The sequence below is a fragment of the Ylistrum balloti genome, unplaced genomic scaffold (genome assembly GCF_031769215.1).
Source record: "Ylistrum balloti isolate Yb309-2 unplaced genomic scaffold, AGI_CSIRO_Ybal_v1 Utg369578, whole genome shotgun sequence".
Taxonomy (NCBI): Eukaryota; Metazoa; Mollusca; class Bivalvia; order Pectinida; family Pectinidae; genus Ylistrum; species Ylistrum balloti.
The window spans coordinates 653,960-677,826 of record NW_026781870.1 but is presented as its reverse complement, the minus strand read 5'-3'; the positions used below and the strand labels follow the sequence as shown (position 1 = coordinate 677,826).

The window sequence follows — 23,867 nt, the reverse complement described above, 5'->3', positions numbered from 1 at the left end:
ATTTTAGGAACAACTGAACCAATTCTGCCAAATTTGTGTACATTTGTTTGTTTCCATGAAAACAGACACGTTTTCTTGTTTGTTTTCTTAAACACCAGACACGTTACACTGTACACGCACCTATTCAATTAACCTAGAATTATGTACCTTGTGTACACAAACCCATGTCGTAACAGATGGCCAAATTAACAGTGTACATGTTTAGAATTTTTAATCACCGGCACAAGTAATTATTTGCCTATTAATGGCCAAACTAGGTAATTATATGATACCTGCAGTCAGGTCTTTTTTCATTATCTTCATGTCACATTGTGCACATGCCAGCAGACATCAATTGAAGCCCCAACACTGCATCATATACAGAGCACGGAATGTAGGCATGTGTGTATTGTAAAAAAAAGTAATGGTGTTTCTCTACACATTCCATTTTCGTAAGATAATTCAGCCTAGACTGTCCCTATATATTTCAATGAATAGGTAATTGTAAAACTCATGCTTGGTAAAGACTAATGGGTCTGAGTTGTTAGATATAAAGTCCAGTCATAAGTCTCCATCCACTCCATATACTAATATGTCAATGCTAACGTCTTACAATATATTAAGGACAGATGCATGTGATCTTAGCTGCTTCTTTGCTCAATCTAATATGGAAGAGAATAAATTGAAACCTGTAAATTTTTTAAACATTTGAACATGTTAGTGTTTCAGAAGATAATCATATTGTAATCAAAATGTTTTTCAATGTCACAAATAGGCCGCTGTCTTTACCGATCAGTTGTATGAATTGTCAAATCCTTTTTGCATACCAGATAATCATGACAATCAGTGATAACAGCCTTGCAGAATTTTTCATTTTTCCATAGAAAAAAAAATCTTATAGTTAATGTAATTTATCAAGAAAAGACTGTGCACATTATGCAGGTTTTTATAGTATTATTCTTTCCAAAATGTTAAAAAAAGACCCCTTCCCAAATGGGTAGGAAAAATCCCTGTCTTTTATTAAAGCAATAGAATCTTACTTGGAAGTAAAATAGATTGATAATCAGGCTTAATTGTCCTCCTTTTCAACATGTGAGTGGTTTAATAAACCCTGAAAACAAACTACTATATACCAAAATACTTACACTTAAAGCAAATTTAAGGTGATGTGACGAAATGAACATGTGGTGAGTTCTTGTGTTGTGTAATGGTACCAGAGCAAAAATAACTTTAGATTCAGTGTCACTGTCTTAATATTGTACACAAAGTACACTATGGTTTGACTGATGTTTGTCATATGATTCAACTTTTAAGGTTTGAGTTGCTGTTCCTTGAAATGTTGGTCAAAGGGAAATAACAGATGCTTTGTTGTGTGTAGAAATTAAGAGGTGCACAAAGTTAGATTGTTCTTGAAATATGTTATTGATGGTTCTGTTATGCTACAGGTCTACTGAATAATGGACGGGCAGAGGTAACATTTGTGGATTACGGTAACACAGAGTGCCTACAGAGGGAGACACTGAAGAGAGCCAATCCAGAGTTCATGGAGCTTCCTACACAGGCGATATTTTGTGGCATGTCTGGTAAGCAATAATGGAGTATTTATATTGTTAATTACTAATTAATCAAATTTTTACTGGGTCTTTGTAGTACATTGTGTATACAAACTCCTTCACATGTTTTACTTGTGGACTTTTTTTGTCTTCCTGTCTGGATGTCTTAGAATCCAGTGCATTTTACATATACATAATGATGATCACTTTTGACTGGCAAAAGATTTTAGCTACAAGCATTATAAGGATGGCAACATGAAGAGAAAAAAAAAGAATAGTTATGTCCCCTGCAAATGAAGTTCTTATCATCATTTCCAAAATAAACACATTCTGATGGTGTGCCGTGTACTGAAATTAGATTAATGTGACATTCACCTCCAGGTCAAAGGTCAAACAAGTGAAAAGATAACTGCATACCCACAAGCTGTGTGGGATGCACTGTAATTAGGTCACTGTAACCTTCATCTTAATGTCAAAAGTCTGTTAAGTACAATTTAATCTGTAGAGATCGCCTTACTAGTTTCAGCTAGTGTGAATTTCTCTTTCGTCAAATGGTAGTGTCTGGCTTGAGATCCATGTATTGCTATTTCGAATCCCAGCATAGGCAGGGGTTTTTAATGCATCTTCAAAAATAATAGATCTGGTGCTTATGACAACTCCATGGATAGTTTTGATAATTTGAGCGTGACTAGTTGAACCCCAGCTAGGGTAGTGTGTTTGATTACTCCTTCGTACTGCAGAACCAACAGAGACATCTTGAACTTGAAATATAACTACATACCCACGGTCAGTGTGCCGTGCACTGAAATTAGGTCACCATTAGGTCAAATTTGATATTTTGCAACTTGTAAATGATTTGTGATATGATGAATCAAAGAGGATTGTCATTAATGAGGAGTAAAATTTTATTACCATAGGTCAAGATTTCACATTAAGCACAACTTACCTCTTGACATGTAAAATTGTCGGTAATGAACAGCAAATATGTTCCTGGCAAATAAAGAGACATGCATATTTTAACAAAAAGACATTTCATACTTTCAAGCTATATGCATCAACATTTTGTATTCCAGGTGTGAAGGCTACTCAGGGATTTTGGTCCCCCGAACATATTGCCCAGTTTGAGGATATTGCTTTGGACCAAAACTTCACTGCAATATTCCAGGACTATGCTGGGGAGACAGATGATCTGTACACTGTTCGACTTCACAATCAAGCAGGGGAGGATGTTAACCACAAATATGGCACCAGTACCAATTCAATCTATGCTGAGCACTCTGACCGCAAGGTGGCCATGGGTAAGGGGATAGACATGAGAATAGAGGTACAGCAAGACAATGAATGGATTGATCATGCAGGTAGCGAGTCCCAGCCAAGCACAGGGAATAGATTTGGAGGTAGGTCCGGAGACAGAGGTGGAAATAGAGGATTTGGAGGAAGTGATCGGTCTGGAGGAAATGGATTTGGTAATCGATATAAAGACAACAACAAAAGTGGTGGATACGGAGGACAGAACCGTGATGAGGACAGAGGAGGAGGATTTGGTGGGAGATCAAACGATCGAGGAGGTGGATTTGGAGGACAGAACCGTGATCAAGAAAGGAGTGGCGGTGGATTTGGTGGGAGATCAAACGATCGAGGAGGTGGGTTTGGAGGACAGAACCGTGATCAAGAAAGGAGTGGCGGTGGATTTGTTGGGAGATCAAACGATCGAGGAGGTGGATTTGGAGGACAAAATCGTGATCAAGAAAGGAGTGGTGGTGGATTTGGTGGGAGATCAAACGATCGAGGAGGTGGATTTGGAGGACAGAACCGTGATCAAGAAAGGAGTGGTGGTGGATTTGGTGGAAGATCAAATGACCGAGGAGGTGGATTTGGAGGACAGAACCGTGATCAAGAAAGAGGTGGAGGTGGATTCGGTGGAAGATCAAACGATCGAGGAGGTGGATTTGGAGGACAGAACCGTGATCAAGAAAGGGGTGGATTTGGTGGAAGACCGAACGATCGCAGAGGTGGTGGAGGATTTATGGGACAGAATCGAGACCGTGGCGGTGGTGATGGTAGTGGTTTTGGTGGAAGATCGAATGACCGAGGAGGTGGATTTAGAGGACAGAACCGTGATCAAGAAAGGGGTGGATTTGGTGGAAGACCAAACGATCGCAGAGGTGGTGGAGGATTTGTGGGACAGAATCAAGATCGTGGAGAAGGTTTTGGTGGTAAGCGAGATGGAGGCTCTGGAGATGGTTTCTCCAGTGGGGGATTCAGTCAACCACAGCATGCAGCTCCTGCTGATGGTGACTGGGATACTGACATAACAACTGTTGTCCCAGACAAACCAGCTACAACTTCTGCTATCCCCAAGAGTAGATTTAGAGGAACTAGTCAATCAACACCTCCATTAGCATCCTCAGATCAGAAATCTGACGCATGGGCGCGTCGCGTAGGAAGTGTCACTTTTACCTCCCAGAAACTTGTTGCTGATACAACATGCCAAGTGTTTGTAGTTTATTCTAACAGTCCTGGAGAATTTTGGTGCCAACTTGTAGACAAAGCCACAGATTTACAAACCATGATGGACCAAATGAACGAACATTACAATTCCTTATCCCCAACCAAGGCAACCATTGATCAGCCTGAAATAGGAATGCCGTGTGTTGCTAAATTTTCTGAGGACAAACTATGGTACAGGGCAGAAATCTTGAGCTTTGAAGACAAGAATATTGAAGTCCAGTTCATAGACTATGGTAATTCAGAGTTGGTAGACTTAAGAAGTGTGAAACACATCCAAAAGGAGTTCACATCATTACCACTTCAAGCCATTCGCTGTTGTTTAAGTGGTGTGAAATGCTCTGGGTCAGCATGGTCAGAAAAAGCTATGGAAGACTTTGAAACATTAACTACAGATAAGGAATTAATCTGTGCTGTCAAAAGTCAAGTTGGAGGATCGTACCTAGTCCATTTGGGTGATGCATCAGGTGAATTGGATGTTGCGCTGAAACTTCACGAAGCTGGATACTGTGCATTGACTCAAGACGGTTCAGGGAAACCACAGAAGGTGGTAGTAAAAGTACCATACCCAGCTATTCCCATCAGTATCGGCTCCAAGAAGGAGGTTTATGTTTCCTGGATAGAAGATCCATCTATGTTCTGGATACAACCAGTTGAAAACCAGGCCACTTTGGAGGAATTGGCAGAGCAAGTGCAGGAGGAATACACAACAGGGCCCTCTGCAGACAAGAAAGTCTCCAAGATATCTGAAGGCATGGCTGTTGTGGCTAAGTTCTCTGAGGATGAAGCATGGTACCGAGCTGTGGTGGAATCTGAAGGAAAGATGGCCAGTGTGAGATTCATTGACTATGGTAATTCAGACTCGGTTAGTATAGACTCCCTGAGATTGCCGTCTGCAACCTTGATGGAAGTTCCTGCCCAGGCTTTATACTGCAGTCTCGCTGATGTCAAGCCTCTTCAGCCTGGGAATTGGAATGTGGACGCTAAAGACATCATGGAAAGTATGTTGAAGGAAGCAGTCAGTTGTACATTTAAAGACACAATACCAAATGGGTTCAGTGTGGATATCGTTTCTGATGGAATAAGTGTTGCTGAGGAACTAGTCCGAGCAGCTGTTGTTAAAAAGGAGTCAACAAGGAAACCAGAATCCCCTCCAAAGGACATACCGGTATCTCCCGTGAGATCAGAAGCTACAGCCAGTCAGGGTAGTGTCAAACAGAGACTGAATTTTGCTAAAATTGTAACACTGGACAATGGATCTGTTGAGCCAGCTTATATATCTCAGGTAAATTCTTTATCAAACTTTTATATTCAGCTTGCTAAACTTGCTTCTGAACTGGAAGCCTTGATGGAAAGACTGGAAAAGGCATGTGGGCAAAAGTCTCGTCCATCGATGATTGTGCCAGGTATGGCATGTGCTGCAAAATTCAGTGGGGATGAAATGTGGTACAGAGCTACTGTAACACATGTCAACACTGACAATGCTGATGTAATGTTTATAGATTATGGAAATTCTGAAGTAGTAGCCTTTGACAGAATCCGTGAAATCTCACAGGATTGCCTGTCACTGCCGCCACAGGCTATACTTTGCTGTTTAAAGAACTGCAGTGAGGTAGCAGACAACAGCGCCATTTCGAAGTTCACCGACTTGACTATGGATAAGGAGGTGCAAGTTCAAGTTATCAGTTCTGGAAGTCCAATAGTTGTAGACATCTCTGTTGACAACACAAAATCACTGTCACAGTTGTTATCCTCCAACTCCAGTGCAGCCATGGGTATACCAACACAAAGCATTCCTACAGATCCTAACACCAAGGTGTTTGCAAGCTATGTACATTCTCCGTCCATGCTGTATGTACAGTTGGCCAGTCAGGAAACCAATTTAAATGACTTGAGTGCAAAGTTACAAACTGCATATTCAGCTAGTGTCTGTGATATTTCTGAACAAGAATTGAAGAGTGGGTGCATCTGTTGTACAAAGTATATCGAGGATAGTTTGTGGTACAGAGCTGAGGTGCAGGATGTATGTGCTGACAAGTGTCATGTCTTGTTTATAGACTACGGTAATGCAGAGGAGGTGGATAGCAGCTCTCTGAAAGTTCTGACTCCTGAATTTACATCACAACCAGTTATGGCATTCAGGTGTGCACTTGATGGCCTTGTATCAGTAGAAGATAAGTGGTCAGAGGAGGCCATTGCCCACCTTGAGAGCTTAGTTATGGATCAGGAACTGAGATGTAAATTTGTGTCCAACACTACAGTCTGCCTAAGAAATGAAGATGGAGATGTGGCTGAAGATTTGGTAGTGCAGGGACATGCAAAACTAGTCAAGGCAAAGGAGATGAAGTTCTTACTGCAGACGAAACCACAAAGCAAGGTATCGACTTTCGTCTCCCATGTGGAGGATGTGTTCTACCTGCAGTTAGGTACTGATGAAGATAAATTAGCAGAACTCTCTGAAAATCTCCAGACAATATGTGAGCACCTCAGTAGCCCACAGCCTGAACAGGTCAAAGAAGGGTTACACTGTTGTGCCAAATTCTCGGAAGATCAAGCTTGGTACCGAGCAACTGTTTCCAAGGTATCTGGGGAGGAAGTTGGTGTACGTTTCCTAGACTTTGGTAACTGTGATATGGTAACATGTGATCAACTGAAGCTTTTAAATGCAGAACTCTTAACACCAGCATTGCTTGCTTACCCAGCAGTGATGAAGGGGATTGGCAGGATGACTGACAAACAGCAGACCCTCTTCTCCCGTCTAACTGAGGATCAGGAGCTGACCACCAACTTCCAAGAGATGACCGATGATGGCCTCTTCCAAGTGACCTTGATTACAAACGAGGGCAAAGACATTGGTCAAGACTTCTTGAAAGCTGAAGCTGCAGGTAGGATAATGTTTTCTGAAAATGCTGATATAATTAGTGCTGTATATAGTGTGGTGTAGTGCAATGTTTTGTGTTTATGGAGGCTCCATTTTGCAAATGAAAATTTTGGTGAAGATATTAAGGAAAAAAGTCAACATTTTTGAATTCATGAATGACATCAATCAATTTCTGACTGGAACAGACAATGAAAATCGCTCCAGGATATATTACAAAAAATCTTAAGTTGATGACAGGCAAATTGTGTGATAAATATGAAATTAATTTACTTTTCAATTTATAAAATAGAACCTCCAAGAATGCATTCTGGTGTGCCCCTATCTTTACAATATTCAATATCACTTTTTCTCAATAATTTTCTTAGACTTAAGTTTCACATTGTTTTCTTACACAAGTTTGGATAAAGCTTTGAGTCATCAAACTCCATGATCTTATGTTAAACCAAGGTTTTTTTTTATGCTATATTCACCAAAAGCACCTTACCATCCCAATGGCTGCTGTTAAGTTAGTGAAAAATTTATACTTTCCAAACTTGCTTTAGGAAAAAGGAAAATTCATATTATGCATTATTTGCTTTCCTATGATTTTGAAGATACTGTTTAAAGTATCTAAACAAAGAATGTTTTAATCTTTTTAGTTTCTTATTAATTAAAATGTTACTAAAAATAACAAATGGTAGCTATTGAATTACTTTGATTATTTTTTTTTATGATAAAACCTATAAATAGTTCATCAATTGACAAAGGAAACACATTTATATTCATGCCATATAAGGACCATAGCCTTTAAAATCTTGGAACAGATGAAAAATGAATTAATGAGATTTAAAGGTAGTTTTGGAGGCAAGTAGAGAAGGGGGATTTACTGAAATAGGACTTTCTTTTTTATTTTGTAATTATTTTGGTGCTTTTCTGATGGAACTAGATCTGATGATAATCAGAGTGTTAGTAGGGACTACCATATTCAGAAACTATATCTGAAAGGAGAGAGTTTCCTAATTAGTTTTATGTAATCATGAAATAAGTCTTATAAATACAAGAATGTCTTGTATCAACACATGTGTAGGAGTAACAGGTCATATGTATTTACTGCATTGGTCTTTTAATCTTTCTGACATAATACGTATGAGAAAAGAAATAATGAGGAATCATGTCATCACAAAACTCTTCAGGAGGTAAACATGTTCATAGTTTAATGGGAAAAGGTGTCCGTGAGAAACAGCGAGATGGAGATAATAGTCCTAGAACTAATTTTTTTTTTTTTTTTAATAGTCCTAGAACTAACTTGATCTGGGGCCGCTTGTAACTAAAACTGTAATGTACTGCATGTTACTCATGAAATTAACCCTTTATAATCATAGAATATTTCGGGTCTTTTGTGACCATGACAACGTCTAAAAGTGGATATACAATATCTCATAAAGGATCTTGTTGCAAAGTAATTAAATCTGGTTTAAATTTGTTTCTGACGTATCTTCAGAGGCCAGGTTCTTTAGTTGCAGAAGTGCTTTGTACATAAAAAACCATGCCCATTATTTGTCCTTTGTTTATCATAGTGGCTCTAGATCTAGATGAGACTCCACAAGGAGATGGGTCCTTCATTACCTTGGACAAAACCGGGTTAGTTGACTCCGTTCTAGAGGATGAGGATATTTCAACCTCCTGTGTTGAAAGTGGTCAGGATGAAAATAAGTCTATTGTAGACTGTGTAGAATATATTGTTCAAGAACAAGGTAAATCTGTTGCTGATTTTACTGTAAATTTTTGTGACTTGGGAGAAGTTAAGGTTTGTGACATCGAGCTACTAGATCTGAGAGATGAATCTCCTGATTGTGACAAGTTACCCGATACATTCAAAGTGGTACTTGGAAACTGCATTGAGAATACATCGGAGCAAGAATATAAAGCTACGGAGATTCCTATAACTGGATGTCGGCTTCACGAAGCTTGTGACACTGAGGGGAAATTGGAGACATTTGTAGGTATAGATATTGATTCAGGAAGTGCTATCACAAAGGATAACATTTTACCAGAACCAGATTCAAACCACAATGTCTTAAGCAGTTTGTATTTAGAATCGGTTAAAACTAATTCAGACGTTTATAGTCAGGAGGAAAATGCAAAGGACTTAATTGCTGGAGCAGCAGAAAGCTTTTCTCGAGAACTAATATTTACCTATGAACCAGACTCAGTGGATACAATGATAGAGGTAGAAAAATGTGATGAACTAGTCATGGAGACACCAGTGGAGGTAGAAACATCAGATGAACAAGTTGAGAGGATGAAAGACATAAAAAGTGATGAACCAGTAGATATGGTAGTAGAGGTTGATGAACAAGTTGAGACAATGATAGAGGTAGAAACATATCATGAAGTAGTGGAGACGATAGTGGAGGTAGAAACATCAAGTGAACCAGTGGTGACGATGATAGGGGTAGAAACTGATGAACCAATAGATACAATAGTAGAGGAAGATACATCTGATGAACCAGTGGAGACGATAGAGGTGGTAACATCTGATGAACCAGTGGAGGTGATAGAGGTGGTAACATCTGATGAACCAGTGGAGACGATAGAGGTGGTAACATCTGATGAACCAGTGGAGACGATAGAGGTGGTAACATCTGATGAACCAGTGGAGACGATAGAGGTGGTAACATCTGATGAACCAGTGGAGACGATAGAGGTGGTAACATCTGATGAACAAGTTGAGACAACGATAAAGGTTGAAACATCAGGTGAACCAGCGGAGACGATCGAGGTAGAAACTTCTAATGAACCAGTGGAGACGATCGGGGTAGAAACTTCTGATGAACCAGTGGAGACGATAGAGGTAGAAACATCAGGTGAACCAGCGGATACCATGATAGGGAAGGAAACATCAAGTGAACCAGTGGAGACAATAAAGGTAGAAACATATCATGAACCAGTGGAGACGATAGAGGTAGAAACATCTGATGAACCAGTGGAGACGATAGAGGTAGAAACATCTGATGAACCAGTGGACACGATAGAGGTAGAAACATATAAACCAGTGGAGACGATAGAGTTTGAAATATCTGATGAACCAGTGAAGATGATAGTGGTAGAAACTTCTGATGAACCAGTGGAGACGATCGAGATGGTAACATCTGATGAACTAGTGGAGACGATGGAAGTAGAAACATATCATGAACCAGTGGAGACAATAGAGGTGGTAAGATCTGATGAACCAGTCGAGACGATCGAGGTAGAAACTTCTGATGAACCAGTGCAGACGATAGAGGTAGAAACATCAGGTGAACAAGCAGATACCATGATAGAGAAGGAAACATCAAGTGAACCAGTGGTGACAATAAAGGTAGTAACATCTGATGAACCAGTGCAGACGATAGAGGTAGGAACATCTGATGAACCAGTGCAGACGATAGATGTAGTAACATTTGATGAACCAGTGCAGACGATAGAGTTTGAAATATCTGATAAACCAGTGGAGACAATCGAGGTAGAAACTTATAATGAACCAGTCGGGATGATTGAAGAGGCAGAACAATTTGATATACCAGCAGAGACTACAATGTATGAAGTAGAAATATCAGATGAACCAGACATGGCAGTGATAGAGAAAGCAACATCAGATGATCCAGTGGAGACCACAGAGGAGGTAGAAACATTTGATGAACCAGTAAAGACAATGAGAGAGGTAGAAACATCTGATGAACCAATAAAGACAATGAGAGAGGTAGAAACATCTGATGAATCAGTGGACATGATTGAGGTAGAAATTTCTGATGAACCAGTGGAGACGATAGGGGTAGAAACATATCATGAACCAGTTGAGACATTAGATGTAGTAACATTTGATGAACCAGTGGAGATGATAGAGGTAGTAACATTTGATGAACCAGTGGAGAAGATAGAGGTGGTAACATCAGGTGAACCAGTGGAGACCATCGAGGTAGAAACATATCATGAACCAGTGGAGACTATCGAGGTAGAAACATATCATGAACCAGTGGAGACGATCGAGGTAAAAACATTTGATGAAGCAGTGGAGACAATAGAGGTAGAAACATCTGATGAGCCAGTGGAGACAATCGAGGTAGTAACATATCATGAACCAGTGGAGACTATCGAGGTAGAAACATTTGATGAACCAGTGGACACGATCGAGGTAGAAATTTCTGATGAAGCTGTGGAGACAATAGAGGTAGAAACAGCTGATGAACCAGTGGACACGATTGAGGTAGAAATTTCTGATGAAGCTGTGGAGACAATAGAGGTAGAAACATCTGATGAACCAGTGGAGACAATAGAGGTAGAAACATCTGATGAGCCAGTGGAGACAATCGAGGTAGAAACATATCATGAACCAGTGGAGACGATCAAGGTAGAAACATTTGATGAAGCAGTGGAGACAATAGAGGTAGAAACATCTGATGAGCCATTGGACATGATCGAGGTAGAAACATTTGATGAAGCAGTGGAGACAATAGAGGTAGAAATATCTGATGAGCCAGTGGAGACAATAGAGGTAGAAACATCTGATGAACCAGTGGAGACAATCGAGGTAGAAACATATCATGAACCAGTGGAGACGATCGAGGTAGAAACATTTGATGAAGCAGTGGAGACAATAGAGGTAGAAACATCTGATGAACCAGTGGAGACAATCGAGGTAGTAACATATCATGAACCTTTGGAGACGATCGAGGTAGTAACATATCATGAACCAGTGGATACCATGATAGAGAAGGAAACATCAGGTGAACCAGTGGAGACAATTGTTGAGGTATCACAATTTGATGCACCAGTGCAGATATTGACCGAGTTGTCAATATCTACAGATCACTCGGGGTCCTTGGTTGATCATCCAAAATCCAAAGGAGATTATCCAGAGGCACTATTGAATACCAGACATGAACAAAAAACTGGTATATCAGATTCCATCTTGGGGTTAAAGAATACTGGTAAGAAATAAATGTTTTTTCAAACTTTGTGATTTTCCTATTAATAAATAACAAATTTCTGAAAAATTCCATAGGACATTTATTGAGGAGGTATAATTATAGACATTTGTACAGCACATTAGTTAAAGACTACGGAATGTAATTCATATTGTCGTGAAATATATCTGATAAATAACCTATTATGTATAATGAAACATTGAGAGACATGAATTATTCTGTATGTGATGTACTCATTGGAAGTGGATATTTATAATTATAAATCAATAAAACTTAGTAAGATGACTTATATATATTAAACCATGAAAAGACGGTATTGCAAACATTGCTGCATCTACATGTACAAATATTTTTCATCTAAATTGTTTTTTATTTCAAACTAAAATCACCAGACTTAACATCAGTCTTCATTCACCTTAAATGCAATAACTATTCTTTTAAGTTTATTGATGCAATTCTGTGTCACATGACTGTTTTATCCCCATCACCAGCGTCATCTAAGTCGGTCACAGACAGGCCTAGCCATGTTGACGTCTTGTCCCATTGCGAGGATGACTCTGTTTTACGAGATGATGAAGTTGGTGAGAACACTAGTTCAGCCATTCTTGGCAATAGTTTGTTTATCCTATACCTACATGTTTTTTTATTCAGGATACTCAACATGCCCTAAATACATAACAGTAGGTTGCAGTAGGTTGTCAGGTGGCACAAGGATACTCAACATGCCCTAAATAAATAACAGTGGGTTGTCAGGTGGCACAAGGATACTCAACATCCCCTAAATACATAACAGTGGGTTGCAGTAGGTTGTCAGGTGGCACAAGGATACTCAACATGCCCTAAATACATAACAGTGGGTTGCAGTAGGTTGTCAGATGACACAAGGATACTCAACATGCCCTAATTACATAACAGTAGGTTGCAGTAAGTTGTCAGGTGGCACAAGGATACTCAACATGCCCTAAATACATAATAGTGGGTTGCAGTAGGTTGTCAGGTGGCACAAGGATACTCAACATGCCCTAAATACATAACAGTGGGTTGCAGTAGGTTGTCAGGTGGCACAAGGATACTCAACATGCCCTAAATACATAACAGTGGGTTGCAGTAGGTTGTCAGATGACACAAGGATACTCAACATGCCCTAATTACATAACAGTAGGTTGCAGTAAGTTGTCAGGTGGCACAAGGATACTCAACATGCCCTAAATACATAATAGTGGGTTGCAGTAGGTTGTCAGGTGGCACAAGGATACTCAACATGCCCTAAATACATAACAGTGGGTTGCAGTAGGTTGTCAGGTGGCACAAGGATACTCAACATGCCCTAAATACATAACAGTGGGTTGCAGTAGGTTGTCAGATGGCACAAGGATACTCAACATGCCCTAAATACATAACAGTAGGTTGTCAGGTGGCACAAGGATACTCAACATGCCCTAAATACATAACAGTAGGTTGCAGTAGGTTGTCAGGTGGCACAAGGATACTCAACATGCCCTAAATACATAACAGTGGGTGGTGAGGTAGCACAAGGATACTCAACATCCCCTTAATACATAACAGTGGGTTGTCAGTTGGCATCAGGATACTCAACATCCCCTTAATACATAACAGTGGGTTGTCAGGTGGCATCAGGATATTCAACATCCCCTAAATACATAACAGTGGGTGGTGAGGTGGCACAAGGATACTCAACATCCCCTAAATACATAACAGTGGGTGGTCAGGTGGCATCAGGATACTCAACATGCCCTAAATACATAACAGTGGGTGGTCAGGTGGCATCAGGATACTCAACATGCCCTAAATACATAACAGTGGGTGGTCAGGTGGCATCAGGATACTCAACATGCCCTAAATACATAACAGTGGGTGGTCAGGTGGCATCAGGATACTCAACATGCCCTAAATACATAACAGTGTTCATTGGCCAGACATTGTACAGGGTAGGTTTTCTTCAGGTTATCCAGTTTCCTCCAACAGTAAGACATCACAATTCAGACTAACAAGGGTATTTATTATAAGCTCTCGTATATTGTTTCATAATTGATATAAGATAAAGGTGGTAGGTTAACGCACAGATGTTGTAAGTAAATAAGTAAAAGATATCTGAAAAACTGTCAAATATATGTGTAGCAGTGTCTCTACACAAGGACCTGCAGCTACAGTTGTAGCATTGAAACCCTTGTAATTTGTGTAGTTTTACTTGAGAAATTGAAGATCCAAAGTGGGGTGTGTGCACATTCTGGTACTAACTAAAGCTTGTCATCCTTTACGACATGCTGTATGTATATATCCTATAACACATCCAAACAGGAAACGGTGGATTATTACAGTGCATTGAAATAGCAATTGTGCATTGATAGCTTATTACCGACTATAGGCTTATTTTTAGTACATACACTGGTTGGAAGGATATATATGTTTACTTATAATTCCTTATTACAGAAATTTCATTTCCTAATGTGGTACATTTGTAACATAAATAAATACAAAAGATATGAATTTATTTCATGTATACAGGCGAATTCCTGCTTGATAAAAACATCGAAATAAATCTAGCCGTTAATTGAGTTAGATTTATGAAGGTTACAGGAGAGCACATGTTGATGTGACTACATGAGATATGAGTATCCTGGATTCCTCCTCCCACTACCAAGTGTTGTCACTAATATTGTTTCAGTTCATCATTATAGAGTGCTAATGAGATCATCAAATAAAAATACGAAGAATTCTTCATAAATGCAAAGAGAATTCTTTGTAAATAAAAAGAAGGGGTTCTCAAGTCACTATCATTTAAACACTTGTCGCTGCATGAGCTTGCTTTGCTGCTAAATTTTACTAACATTTATATGCGCTCTTGCTTTCAGGTTGATTTTTGTAAGAAACCAAGCCAGCTGAATCTTTTTTTTCTGTCATGACTGTTTTGTGATGGAACTTGTCTTTATTTTGTTTTTCATGTACATACAATTATTTTCATTGTTATGATATTCATACTTGCCTGTGCATTGTGCAAGTTTTGATGTTTTAGTTTTGGAACTTAAATTTGCCTTACAATTTTTAAGGTGTTTTACTTGAATATTTGCTTTTAAGCATAAATAGAAAACATTAGAATTATAAAGTGAAGCACCCTTAAACTAAAATATCAGTCTGTATCAGACCAGTATGTAATTAAGTATAGAGCTATCCAGTGTAACAGACCAGTATGTAATTAAGTATAAAGCTATCCAGTGTATCAGACCAGTATGTAATTAAGTATAAAGCTATCCAGTGTATCAGACCAGTATGTAATTAAGTATAAAGTTACCTATCCAGTGGTATCAGGAAAGATACCTTTACTAGTCTGATTTAAAGATACATCTTCATCAGAGGAACTTGATTTGTACTGATCTTGCGATTTTAATTACATTTATAGCTTATTTTCATTGACAAGCACGCTCCTGTTTTTTTTTATTGAAGTGATAAGTAATTCGTATCTATTTTATTTAGATGGAACAGAAACGACCAATGAATGTGGTGATGCTTCATCAACAGAAACAACTGATGACCTTGGAAAGCTAACACATCTTGCCCTAGAGGAAGGGGATCGCGTTCAGGTGACCTCTAGTCATATCAACTCTCCGAGCTCTTTCTATGTCCATCTAGACAGGAACAAGGATGCTCTATCTAGTCTGATAGATGAAATGTTCAAGTTCTATTCAGAATACAAAGGAATTGACCTGAACATCGAGTTTCCTAAAGTTGGACAGTTGTGTGCTGTGAAGTACACGGAGGATGAATCCTGGTATAGGGCACAGGTATTGGAAGTGCTAGGATCAGACAAGTTTAAAGTGGAATTCCTAGATCATGGCAACGTTGAGGAATGTTCTGGGGATGCGATCCGAAAGCTTCTGACCCGTTTCATTAATCTACCTGTGCAGACCATGCACTGCACTTTAGGTGGAGTGCGATCCGCTGATGGCCCATGGAGTGATGAGGCTTTGGAACTCTTCTCTGAACTTTTACATGAAAAGTAAGTGTAGAAGGAAAACATTAACAGAAACTTGTCTGATAGCTAAGCTAAACAGTGAAATTCTTCATCCATAAATGTCAAGAATAAGGATAAAGTGATTTTATTTTTCAAAATTTACAGGTAAATATTCCATCCAACTGGCAAACATTTCAAAATCTGCTTGCAGGGATCAAGGGATCATATAATTAATTGTCCTCTTAAGTATAAATTTTCTTTAACCCACACTAATAGAGGTTAATTTTTGTTCTGTTGAAGAGCTTTTATCATATAGCCAATTTTAGCTCAATACTTTCAGTTTCATTGCATAGTATCCCAGTATGAATGGTCATTGAATTATTTTTAATGATTTTTAAGGAAAATTTATTGATATAAAAGTTGCCATTTTAGCCATAACTAAAGAATCTTATAACTGTGTTATTGATTTTTGTTATCTGTAGGAGCCTGTTAGCAGATATCTTGTGTGTAAGCACGGATGATGCTTGCATTGTTCAGTTATTTGACATGGGGATACTACTCAGCCAAAAGTTCATTGATGAGGGTTTTGGAGTGGAAGCATCCACACCCACCTATGTCAGTAAGAAAACGAAACGAGTGTTTTCTGACTCCAGTCCAATGAAGGTCCTAGATTTAGATGCTGATGCCCAGCCAGACTTGAATGAGGAAAAGTAGGACCATATTTATAATTTGACATATTAAACATCATGTGATTCTTTTATATCTTATTGCTTCGCTGATGCTTTTTATGTAAAATTGGATTATTGATATCTAAAAAAAAACAGAAAAATGTTCTTTCCTTAATTGGTTTTTCTGTAACTGGTCACTGAATACACAATATATTTCATATTTTACTATCAAATGTAACTTGTGTACTCAAGTAGAATTTCGCTTCAACATTTCTTGGAAAAAATTATTAATAGCAGCTTTAACAACCATGAGAAACTGAGTCTGTCTGTTCCATTGAAAAAGTTATCATTATAGGAAAAGTGTGGAACTTGTGTGATGGTTTCTATTGGTTGCTGGTTTAATATTATCATGCTTTTCCTTGAAAGGTATCCTTCTCTGGAGCTCGCACCATCTACAGAATATATCTGTTGTGTAAGCCATGCCGCCTCTCCTGGAAAGTTATGGCTACAGTTGTCTGAAAAACAGGAAGATTTACAAACATTCATGGACGGAATTCAAGAAAAATACAGCCAGGAAAAAGCGCTGACTTTAGAGGAGGTAAAACGTGGTCTCCCTTGTGTAGGCTTGTATGGAGAGGATGGGCTGTGGTACCGGGCCGTAGTTATAGACAAACAGGACACAATTGTAGAAGTCCTCTTTGTAGACTATGGCAATTCAGAAACTGTGACACCTGCTGAGCTGAGGGGAATCAAGTCTGAGGACATTTTATTCCCAAGACAGGCATTTTGCTGCTGTATGAAAGGCATTGTGCCCGAGTCGGAGTCTGAAGGATGGGAGAAAATCACCTGTAGCAGACTAGAGGAATTAACATTTGAAAAAGACTTGAAAGTGAAAATTTGTGAAATTTTGCCAAACTGTTGTTACAGGGTGGAAATGAGTGATGGGGAGGTTTGTTTAGCAGACACTCTTGTACAAGGTGGGTATGCCAAGTTCTCGTCAGATCGGAAACAGGAAACTCCATGTGAAGAAGCTGTTAAGAAGGAACAGAAAGCAGGGACAGGAGAACCTTCAGATGATTCAAAAGATGATGAGGACTTCCACAGTATTAAATCTGATACTGTAGAAAAACTAGATCTAGGACCCTTTAAACCACTGACAGTGAACACAGACGAAAACTATACTGCTGTTATACTTAACATTATATCACCAGGGTGTTTTTATGTAGTCCTTGAAGAACAGGGCAAGGCGGACAGAGCTGACCTTGTCACTAACATAAAGGAATATGTGTTGGAGCATGCTGACGAGGTCCTTTTGTCAGACGAGATCTTAAAAGGCACAGCATGCTTGGCACAGTTGGAAGAGGATAAATGGTATGGGCGTGCTGTAATTACAGGAACCACTGACCAAAATGTTCAGGTGAGGGGAATTTGAAAAGGAGTTGATAAATCTGGAACTTTGAAAAGTATGATCCTTGAACTTATAAATGGTCATTTGGTAGTAGCAATGTATGGACATAGTTAGTACTCCAGTCAGAGGTAAGGATGTCCATTGTTTATCTCACAGAAATGTTTACATATCAGTCTTTTGAAAGAGCATTGAGGATATGCTTAATTATTACCATTGTGTATATTAAAAAGTGATGTTGTACCTGCTTCTGTTGGTGTCTCCACTTAATTATCCTGTTTCCTCTTCCAGACATTACCGGTATTTTGAATTCTGTAAGGTTAGGGTTTTTCACTGCAAGTGCATTCTAGTGACTAATTCCTCGGTATTAAAGGTCATATGTCAAGGTCGCTGTGATACAGATAAAAATTTATTTCAAAATAGAAATATCTCTATATGACATCATAGAATGCTTCTTCTTTAAACTGCTTGCTTTTTACTACTGAAGGTCAAAACTCAATGTCCCTGTTCCTATAAATAGAAAAATTTTTGTACACATCTGTTGAGCTCTGTAAGGCTGATTTAATCAAAGTTTATAAACCCTGATTTCTTTCCATTACCCAATTCACCCTCCATATACTTCCTGTTTAAATGTCATCCATTGATATCCAGACACTAATTGAAGTGTCACTTGGTCAATCTTGTTACCTTATGATACTTTTTGTGATTGAATTCAGTTCCTGAGATAATAAGTTGGTTTCATCAGGTTTACATGGTGGACTATGGAGTCAGCCAGTGTGTAGACAGTGCCTTCCTCAAGCCTCTCCCTAGTGATATGCTACACCTGCCTGCTCAGGCCATCATGTGTAGTTTGGCCGATATTCAGCCCATAGAGACTACGGAATGGTCTGAGGACAGTACCAAGGGCTTTCAAGGTAAGCTTTGGGTAGTGACTACGAAATGGTCTGAGGACAGTACCAAGGGCTTTCAAGGTAAGCTTTGGGTAGTGAATACGGAACGGTCTGAGGACAGTACCAAGGGCTTTCAAGGTAAGCTTTGGTAGTGACTACGGAATGGTCTGAGGACAGTATCAAGGGCTCTCAAAGTAAGCTTTGGGTAGTGACTACAGAACGGTCTGAGGACAGCAAGGGCTCTCAAGGTAAGCTTTGGGTGGTGACTACAGAACGGTCTGAGGACAGTACCAAGGGCTTTCAAGGTAAGCTTTGGGTAGTGACTACGGAACGGTCTGAGGACAGTACCAAGGGCTTTCAAGGTAAGCTTTGGGTAGTGACTACGGAATGGTCTGAGGACAGTATCAAGGGCTCTCAAAGTAAGCTTTGGGTAGTGACTACAGAACGGTCTGAGGACAGCAAGGGCTCTCAAGGTAAGCTTTGGGTAGTGACTACAGAACGGTCTGAGGACAGTACCAAGGGCTTTCAAGGTAAGCTTTGGGTAGTGACTACGGAACGGTCTGAGGACAGTATGAAGGGCTCTCAAAGTAAGCTTTGGGTAGTACCTGTTACTTCAAAGCATACAATAATCGGGCAGTCATGTAATATGAGGTTCAGTATTCCACACTTCTTAATAATGTCGTACAGTGGAACCTGCTTATTATGATATTCTATTTTGCTGAAAAAATATTCTGATACTTAAGATATCATAATATTCTAGAAAGCAATTTTGAGATGAAATATTTGGTCGAAAGTGGAAGTGGGATATCCTTCAGTGGTCAGGCAACACAACACAATGTTGATATGATAGCTTAATAGGTGAAATAAACAAAACAAAAAATTATATGTGAATGTTTAAACCAGTTGTCAATACAGTTACTTAGACCTTATCATGTCGTAATGGGAATCAATCTCCTGTCATTTTTACTTTCCATTGCAGTTTTTTTTTCTCAGAGGCAGTGATAGATTCCTATGTAGATGCTCAACAAGAATGAAAGAAATATCGTAGATAAATAAACATCATTTCACAGAGAAATGTATGTGTTTCGTGAAAGAATGTGTATGCATCAGTTGGTTCATTCTGTGTATCCTGACACAGGTTGACTTATGACCTATAACCTTGTGTTTTCATTGGATAACCTGTATACTCATTCACTCATTCTCATTAAAACAGTCAGGACATGATAATGATTCATGTTGTGATATGGTGTGTCAAAACAAACAGGAAATACAAAAAAGGAACCACCTTATGAAAATAACCGGAATAATATATCATTTGACAAACATATGAATTTATTTCTTTTTATTACAACATCACTTCTGACCTATTTCTTGCAACATCAACATGTTTACCAAACAAATCAATTATGAACAGTATGGGATTATAAGATAATGGGATTACGTCTGGAGGTGTTGGACTTCGGCCACCTCTATTGTTATGGTCCCCGCTGGTTCAGATATATATACTTGGACAAGTGTGTAGTGTGACCATGGCGGTAATTAGTGTCATACCAGGGGCCCTTACCTGAGATTTGGGCTGATAAGATCTTGATTTCGACAGGAAAAATATAAGATATCACCTATTGGACTATATATCATAATAAACAGTTTTTTTCCTTTACTTAAATCATAGAGGGAAATTTTGATAAATGGTAAAAAATATTTCATTATGCAACATAACATAATATCCGATATTATAATAAGCCAGCTCCACTGTATCAATGAATTCAATTTTTGTCTGGAATTCACAAGTTGTTATCGGCATGTACTGATGGAATGAATAATGGAAAGAAGGACAAGATATTAACATTAATTTTAGTGATGTGGATGTGACAATTATGTCCTTAATATCTTGTCTACTGTTCTTGGTTTGTTCAGGTTTTAGGTAAGGGAATGGAATATGAACAGCTGGAATGCCAAGTTAAGATGTTGCATATTCAACAACAAGTTTTGTTATAGTAGAATACCAAAAATGTTTAATTTATCAATCCTGAATAATTTACATGGTTTTAAACAATACATTTTTGAGCTTTTGTTAACGATTTTTTTTGTCCAAATGAAAATATTTGCTAAGATATAATGGACTTTTGCAGATATATAGCAGAAGCAATACTAGCTCTGTGAATCTGATGTATCATTTTGTACACAGTTATTGGGTTAATTTGTATATAGGGATACACTCAGAAGTAACCTTGTTTCATTCTACAGCACTGTCATCGGAGTATAGTCTTGTGTCCCTTTATGTTGACCCCCTGACAAAGCGAGACAGCCCACCGTACAGTGTCACTGTTAGCGTCATCGGAGCCAAGCAAGGAGAGATGTTTAATATGCAGCTTGTGGAACTTGGCTTTGCTGATTTTGTACCTGGGTCCACATTGGAGTCTGAAGCACTTATGGATGAAACTGGTACCTTTACATAAACATAAAGTTGTGTTGGTTCTACATTCAAGGTCTTTAGTTTAAGCGAACAACATTATCAGGGGTGAAGTTAGCTTTTTGAGCCATTGACAAATCGTTGCATATGGTCAAAATTTCCTTTAGCAAAGTTGGAATGTACCGAAAACTTAGAAATATGTTCATTACACAGTGGTGTACTACATTATGATAAACATTGTTGATCAGTCAATAGATGTTAAAATAAACCATACAACTGATTCATTCCTTGATTACAAAACTGGAATTATTATTGCGATATCTACAGTTTAATCAAAAGTGCTTAATATATAGCATGTTATATTTTGACAAATGATTTGTCAATGTAGAGGTAAAAAAAATTTGCATAGATATGTTCATATCAAAATGACAGGCTTTTTAAACTAGAAATCTACATTTGTATCAACTTGTAAGAAGTTGAAATATCATTTCATCCGAAAAATTTAGAAAAATATTTTTTGACATTAACTTTACGAATCTCTTTCTGAAAAGAATATAGGACAGAATACCAACAGACTATTTATTAGGTCATCTGACCCAAATTCAGAATGAACGTTGGCCATAATGTTTCTATCATAACCGTGCGCTGTCCTCCTTGCATAAACTTCCCATTCAATTGCCTTCTTCTCAATAACCAGAAGGGTCAGGGTACTGATATTTGGCCTGTAGTATGATGGGATGAAGGGCAACGAAGTTTGTTATATGAATTACCTTTACCTTCTTTCAATGTCACAGAGGTCAAATATGTTAAAATATGTTTTAAACAACTTCTTCTCAATAACCAAAAGGCTTAGGATGCTGATTTTATGCCTGTAGCATGATGGCATTTAGGGCTACCAAGTTTGTTATGACCTTCGGCCACTTTTTAGGTCACAGGGGTCAAATATGTTTAAATGTTTAAACATCTTCTCAATAACCAAAAGGCCCAGGTTACTGATATTGGGCCTGTAGCATGATGGGATGAAGGGCTACCAAGTTGTAAATATGAATGGCCTTGATCCACTTTCAAGGTCACAGGGGTCAAATGTGTTGAAATGCGTTAACAACTTTTTCTGAATAAACAAAAGGACAAGGGTCTTGATATTGTACCTGTAGCATGCTTTTTCAACAGGAAAACAGCATGTATAAAGAATATGATTTAAGTTTGTAGAAAATGTCTTGACAAACCAACCAATGTCTTCTATGTAAGCTGTTGTGTAGTTATTTTAGGCCAATTTGGCTCATTCCTATATAGGTCTTTACATGGTCTGATAACCCTTAAGGCCCATGGGCCTCTTATGATTAATTTTGTTGACTGTATATATTTTGAAAATATGCACCATGTTTGTGTTGACAGCAAGGACATCATCAGTGCATGCCAAATGTACTAACAGTCATTGTCTGGAAATTGTTTTTGATGCACACAGCATATAAGCATTTATGTAAGGGCAGAGAGTGTTCATTTACAGTTAAAGTTGTTTACTTTCAAATAAAGAAATAGATGAATACAGTCATGCTACATCTTGTGAATAATGCCTTTATGTTACAGAAACCTCCTTTAACGAGCTTTCTTTGTTGAGAGAAAATTCCTTTGGGAGTGATGATGAAACTACAGGTAGGTCAGAATTCAGATGTATATTGCATTTCTGTTAATGTATTGCATATTCTTGCAATATGTGATATAAAGCAATATGTGAAAGTATCCAAAACATGAAATTAACAGAATGTTGGATCATATCTGAAAATTGTCTGCTCTCAGTTGATCTTTCATATTTTCAAAGAATTAAGGTGAACTATATATTCACTCTCTATGGTCCTAATATCATGGATATATGACTTAAATCGAAAGTTTTACTCTACATTGGGATGTGAACAGAGCATTAATGGCGTTCTATATGCATCATTGTTGCTGATATTTCTTTGCTTTGCAAAGTATTTTTACTTGTGACATGGGGAACAACTGGCACAGTTTCATTAGCTGAAATGTGTGCCAGATGACATTTAAGTAATGTGACCTCAGAGAAATGACTTTATATGAAATGTGACTGAAGACAAATGACATTTATGAAAGGTAACAGGTGATATGACATAACAAGGAGTCATGTATAATTTATTATTTTTTATCATTGCATTCTATTTTCCCCATATTTAAAAATATACATATATAGATCTACCTGTTTCCTCTGTTGTGTAGACATTGATACCTCAAAGATGACGATGGAAGAATCGGTGCTGGAAACAACAGGTGCCTCTGACAGCTTCTCCTTCATATCTGGCAAACAACTTGATAAAATCCGAGGTAGGTCAAGTAACGCTACCAATACCCATAGAACAGACAAGGATAGGTCAAGTAACGCTACCAATACCCATAGAACAGACAAGGATAGGTCAAGTTACACTACCAATACCCATAGAACAGACAAGGATAGGTCAAGTAACACTACCAATACCCATAGAACAGACAAGGATAGGTCAAGTTACACTACCAATACCCATAGAACAGACAAGGATAGGTCAAGTAACGCTACCAATACCCATAGAACAGACAAGGATAGGTCAAGTAACACTACCAATACCCATAGAACAGACAAAGATAGGTGAAGTAACATTACCAAT

The 23,867-nt window shown here is 38.4% G+C and overlaps 1 protein-coding gene across 1 annotated transcript in view; it reads left to right on the top strand.

The window, feature by feature from the left end:
- LOC132565637 (uncharacterized) overlaps positions 1-23,867 on the top strand; it is a 33,012-nt gene that overhangs the window by 4,669 nt on the left and 4,476 nt on the right. Inside the window, exons 4-14 of the mRNA XM_060230333.1 lie at positions 1,425-1,562; positions 2,606-3,289; positions 3,326-3,697; positions 3,773-6,925; positions 15,360-15,882; positions 16,320-16,547; positions 16,932-17,922; positions 18,656-18,824; positions 21,048-21,245; positions 22,801-22,866; positions 23,446-23,550. Coding sequence (XP_060086316.1) covers positions 1,425-1,562; positions 2,606-3,289; positions 3,326-3,697; positions 3,773-6,925; positions 15,360-15,882; positions 16,320-16,547; positions 16,932-17,922; positions 18,656-18,824; positions 21,048-21,245; positions 22,801-22,866; positions 23,446-23,550 — 6,627 coding nt within the window. The remainder of the gene's footprint in view (positions 1-1,424; positions 1,563-2,605; positions 3,290-3,325; positions 3,698-3,772; positions 6,926-15,359; positions 15,883-16,319; positions 16,548-16,931; positions 17,923-18,655; positions 18,825-21,047; positions 21,246-22,800; positions 22,867-23,445; positions 23,551-23,867) is intronic.